The following is a 5,527-nucleotide window of genomic DNA, read 5'->3' on the forward strand; positions in this document are numbered from 1 at the left end:
GGCAGAGAACAGAATGGCAGCTGGTACAGTTAGGTGCCACTGCTCCTGCGAAGGGACTGCGGTTTTGTCTCCCGTTGCTTTTGTACCATCAGTGCAGGCAGAGAAGCAAATAACATCGTTTTATAGAGTTAGGAAAACAGTTTTGATCTTGTGGACCCCTCAGAGGACACCCAGGGGTGTGCGGGCCATCCTTTGAGAATCACTGATCCGCCAACCTCTTCCTTGTGCCTTTGAGGACAGAGACTCCGAAAACAGATGAGAACTTGCCCAGGGTCGCAGGTCAGTCAGGCAGAACGTGGACACCTGGTGCACTGCCCCAGGCTGTGTCCCTGAGGTCCAAGAAACAAGTGACACGCTCCTTTTCAAACAAAACATCATCCAATCACTTTTTTTTTTTTTTTTTTTTTTTTTTTGCGGTACGTGGGCCTCTCACTGTTGTGGCCTCTCCGTTGCGGAGCATAGGCTCCGGAATGCGCAGGCTCAGCGGCCATGGCTCATGGGCCCAGCCGGCTCCACGGCATGTGGGATCTTCCCGGACCAGGGCACGAACCCGTGTCCCCTGCATCAGCAGGCGGACTCTCAACCACTGCGCCACCAGGGAAGCCCCCGGTCACTTTAATGGATGGTGCGGGAACTGATGTCTCCAGCGAGGAGACGAGGAGGGAAGGGGTGTCAGCGAATAAGCCCAAGGAGAGGCACCATCAGTCAAACCTGCATCTCCCGAACCTGCCGGCCTCCATCATGTACGTGCTGTTTTCAGCTTCCATCTTTTCTCTTCCATATTGTGTCACTAATGTCTCCCAGCTGAGGCGGCTCTAATTAATCTATTCACCACCATCCCTTATTTTGTGTTCTGAGAGAAGAGGTTGTCCATTATCACTTTTCTTTCCCTTTGACTGAGCTCTGTGTGGGTAATTTTCATTCTTCCGTTGTTCGTTTCTTAGAAATTTAGCCTATCCAATTTTAGTGTTCTTTCTCCCATCTCAGGACAATGAGCTCAGGGGAAAGGAGCAGAGGATTTGGAAATTTCTGTCCCTTTCATCTTAAAGTTTATTTTGGACTGAATAGTGCCTGCTGGTGTTCAGCTGTCCTCCCCGGCGCCGTCTAGGAGAGCCTCCCAGGAGTATAGACTGGGAGGTCTGGACCCAGCAAGGGAGAAGGGCAACAAGAGAAAGTGGCACCACACGAGGCTGTTCCAGAGGGGTTGCTGATTGTGGGTTTTTAGGCAAGCATGCTTCCCCAACTCCATCCTTGGGATCTGAAGCAATCGGAAGCCGTGGCGACATAAACACATCCACTGCCCCAGAGGGCCCAGGACAGCTGCTGTCCTGCACCCCCCATCTCTGCCAGTTACCCACCTAGGACCCCCCTCTGCACTCTTGCCGGCTATCGCTGGCTGGGGCCACTGGCCTCCTCTGCAGGCCCTGCTCGCCCCCTTCTACACTGGCCTCAGCGTTTCCCGCCCCATACCCGACAGTCTCCCTACCCACCTCTGGCCCTGAAACCCCTGCCAGGGTGGTTTTAGGAGACACACGCAGTGGCTTCACCTATGAACAGCACAGCTGGGGAGAAGGCCAAAAGCCATGCCTCCTGAGAAGGGCCAGGGGCCTGAGAATGTCCCAGACCCACACTCAGGGAGTGTTAGCATCTGCTCCGTAAGGCTCCATCCTGGAGCTGCCACAGTGGGGCCCAGGCTGCTGCCAGCGCTCTCCCTGGGTTGGGGGTACACAGTTCGCACTGCACTCGGTCTGTGTGAGAGCTCCTGGACCATCTGTGCGGGCTGGGTACTGTTCTTCATTTAATGTCCGTGGGGCTGTGTGGACCTCTGAGCCCACCATTGTCCAAAGGTCCTGTTGATAGCTGGAGGGGTGTCTGATGCCCTCCAGGATCCACTGCTTCCTGGCAAGGCCCTCGCTTCCCCTTTAATTCCCCCGTGAGGGAAGAGCAGTCTCTGGACTGTGCCTGCCTTGTGGGCACAGCTGACCCACGACTGCCTGCTCCCAGTCATACCCCCTCGCATCCCCCGTCCGCACCAGTTTCTCCTTGAGCTGTGGCCCTTACTTAGTGGCTGCCTCCTTGGAGGAGCCTTCCCGGACTCCACAGCTTGGTTGATGTGTCTGACGCCCTCACTGGACAGCAGGCTTGGGTGGGCAGTTTCCAGATCCTGCTGGCTGCCGTATCCCCGGCACCGAGCCCTGGGCTCAGCCAGCCTGTGGTGAGCAAACATTCGCTGGTCTAGCACTGGCTCCTTCTGCTTAACTTGGGCCAGGGCCAGGGGTGGGACCCACACCAATTACAGGGTCTGGCAGATGGTTTCTGAGTTGAAGCTTTTAGGTGTCGAGCGCTAGAACCAGTGAGCGCTGGAACCCGGGCCAAAGTCATCCCCACAACCCCCTGGTTCTTGAAGATACATAGCAAGCCTGAAGGAAAAGCTGCTTCTAAACAACTGGAAGATCCAATGGTTTTGAGACAGAAAAGGGTGTGATCCTTCAGAAAAATGAGGTTCTTCAGAAAACCCAAGTCTTTCCCCCCCTCCTCAGGAGGCAGCCTGGGCTCAAAACAGAGAAGGTTTCCAGAAGGGCTTAGGACAAATCAATCCCTGAAGAATCCTCTGAACCCAGCTGGAGGTCTTAGGAGAGTCTTCCTTTTACAAGGCCCCAGGCTCCCTGACAAAGATGGGACCATGGGACAGAGGAGGGGACGTCAAGGGGGCAGTTGTCCCATGATGTGTTCAGGGCTGGGGAGATGCAGACAGTCTCTCCTTATGCCTAAATATTTCTCTTTCTGGCAAACGTGAAAGTTCCTAAGGTGGGGACCCCACTCGGTAGTGGGTATACTATGGATAAGTGAGTGAATGGGTGGGTGGCTACATAGATCAAAGAGGAGTGAAAGGAATGAAAAGGGTGCACAAATGAAGACTGAAGGGATGGGCAGACGCTGTGGAAGGATAGAAGGGAGGTGCAGGGATGGGCGGGTGGTTGTGGGAGTGAGTTGGTTGATGGATGAACAAGGGTGGCTGATGGGTGATGATGTAATGGGTGGGTGGACGCCTGATGTTGGATGGGTAGGTACCCTAGATAGGGGGTGAGGGATGTGTTGGATGGATGGCTTGAGAAGGGACGGCACAGCTGAAAGGAGGCAAGATTAGAAATAGCACCCAACCCTTGGTTCTGCTGTAGCATCTTTCTGGAGAGCCAGGAAGGTTCCCTTCGCTAAGGCAAGTGGTAGGCCTGTGAGGTGCCCCCCTCTCCCCCTAGAGACCCTGTGCCTGACAGTGAGCTCTAGGCACAGGCCTTGTGAAGTACTCCTAAGTCCAAGTGAAGAAAGAGCCCCAAGCATGCCCAGCCCTGAACTGCTAAGTGCCTGTAGTGCCTCAAGTTTGCCACTGACAAAAAAACCCTCCTAGCTGTCTAAAATACCCTGGGGACCACCACTTCCACTGAGAGTCACAGTTAGGGAGCCATGTGCCAGCCCAGGCCAGGGAATCATGGGTGAGTGAGGGGGCCCCTCTCTCCCCCACTTCCCCCAGCGGCAGATGGGAAGGGAGGGTCACTCCCTTGCACGTGCAAGAGAGAATGTGACTGCCGCATTTTCTCAGATGCAGGGCCCTGGGTAGCATGTACGAAGTGCCCAGAATGTGCACGCTGCCATTCTCCATCTGCTGACATTGCAGTACTCAGGCTAGGCCTCCAACATCGGGAGTCTGTTTGTCTCTTTCCCAAGGCAGCTGTGCCCACTGGGCCTGGCCTGCCTGGTCTGTTGGGTTGGGCTTGTCCAGCTTGCCCTCTTTCTCCTGTTGGCCTGTGCACTCCTGCCCCCTGGTGGGAGCTGCGGCTACCGCAGTGCACACGGCAGGGCTGGGCAGAATGGAGACTTCCCTGCAGGTAGAGGGCTGGTGTGTGTGTGTGTGTGTACATGCACACAGTCACACCTTACTTGGTCTAAAAGATGAGAGAAGGAGGAAAACTCTGAAAGATCCAAAGCAGCTCTTCAAACAGAAACGGTTATAATTACTATGATTATTGTTATCAAGATTATCATGCTTACCTGAGAAATCTTGTACGAAGTGGGCTTATTTTATGTCAGCTTGTTGTTTGTGTCCCAGAGACCTCACCTTTGCTTATAGTAACTAGCATTTGTGGGGCTCTTTATGTTGCAAAGCTGTGTCACGTCGATTTAGCCTCTCTCATCTGCACAAACAACCCTGTGAGGTGGGAACTAATAAGAGAGCAGAGGCTCAGAGAGGTTAAGTGGTCTGTCCAAGGTCACAAAGCTAAAAAAAAGCTGCAGAGCCAGGATTTGAACCTGGGTCACCTGACTGAAAGTTCCTATTCGCTTCCCCACCATATCCTTTGCGTTTCCTCTCTTGAGAGAGAAAAGGCTCTCTCTCAAACTTTAGTTCCAAGCCCCTTTGCTCAGAGGAGAGGGGAAGAGTTTTGCAGACCCAAGTGTTTAACATGCACTTGGCAGTCCCAGCTTCAGATGATGAATACACCAGGGCACTTGCAAGGCCCTGCAGTGCCTGGCGTATGTGCAGAGATGTGTGGTATTCATTGCCAGTGGCTCAGCCAGGCCAATGCCAGCTTCCCTGTGTCACCACTCATCCCACCACCACCCCTGGTGTGGCACAGCACAGGCTGGCACCTGCTGCGTCTCTGAGAATGGTGACCAGGAGACACTGGGCAAGAGAAGCTGGTGCAGGGGGGCTCTCTGTGGCCCAGAGTGCGCAGGCGGGAAGGGGCCTGTGGGCCATGGAAGCCCACACCCCTCCTCATAGTATGGGTTCCGGCTCTCAGGACCAGCTGGCTGACTAGAGATAGCTTTCTGGAAGTAGAACCCCTCACCCCTGGACACCAGCAGGCAGCCCCACTGACAGGCCCCTGGATCGCAGGTGCTGCTTCCCAACACACTCATGGCCAGTCCCCACTAGTCCATGTCCCCGTGGCAGGGGGCCCTGGGCTGCATGTCACAGCGAGGGACCCCTGTGTACTGTCAGTTCACGGGGGCAGCTGCTCCCATCACCACCCTGGGCACCCTGCTCCCCAGCGTTGGCCCAGGGCAGCCCACTTCTGGGAGGTACCCTGTGCTGAGCTCTCCACCCCACCAAATGCTGGAGATGCCCCCATCTCCGTGTGCCGCTTCCTCTCCCTGCCCACCCCTTTCTCCAGATGCTCATGGGTAGGGTTTCTGTGGGGTTCTCTAGTGTTGCGGGGCTTTCCAAAAGTATCTCACCTCTTTCTAGAGCAGCTTCAGGACATCTACATGTCACTGTTAAGATGTCATTTAACCAGAAAGGTAACACTGGCTCCAGTGAAAAGAAATGTTAACGCTGATTTTAAATCATTGATATGGTGAGAAGAATCCTGCAGGTGTCCCTGAGGGTCATAACCTCTCTGGAGCCTCCTGATCGAAAACCCATAAGAATGGCATCTTGTATGACAGTCTGTAGGTCCATCCGCATCTTACAGAGTGAAGTAAGTCAGAAAGAGAAAAGCAAATATCGTATATTAATGCATATGTGTGGAAC

General features: G+C 54.3%; 1 protein-coding gene across 1 annotated transcript in view; it reads left to right on the top strand.

The window, feature by feature from the left end:
- Nucleotides 1–995, top strand: part of LOC117309140 (guanine nucleotide-binding protein G(o) subunit alpha-like) — a 146,586-nt gene extending 145,591 nt beyond the window's left edge. Inside the window, exon 5 of the mRNA XM_033845362.2 lies at nucleotides 988–995. Coding sequence (XP_033701253.2) covers nucleotides 988–995 — 8 coding nt within the window. The remainder of the gene's footprint in view (nucleotides 1–987) is intronic.
- The last annotated feature ends 4,532 nt before the right edge of the window (nucleotides 996–5,527 follow it).

The sequence above is a fragment of the Tursiops truncatus genome, chromosome 19 (genome assembly GCF_011762595.2).
Source record: "Tursiops truncatus isolate mTurTru1 chromosome 19, mTurTru1.mat.Y, whole genome shotgun sequence".
Taxonomy (NCBI): Eukaryota; Metazoa; Chordata; class Mammalia; order Artiodactyla; family Delphinidae; genus Tursiops; species Tursiops truncatus.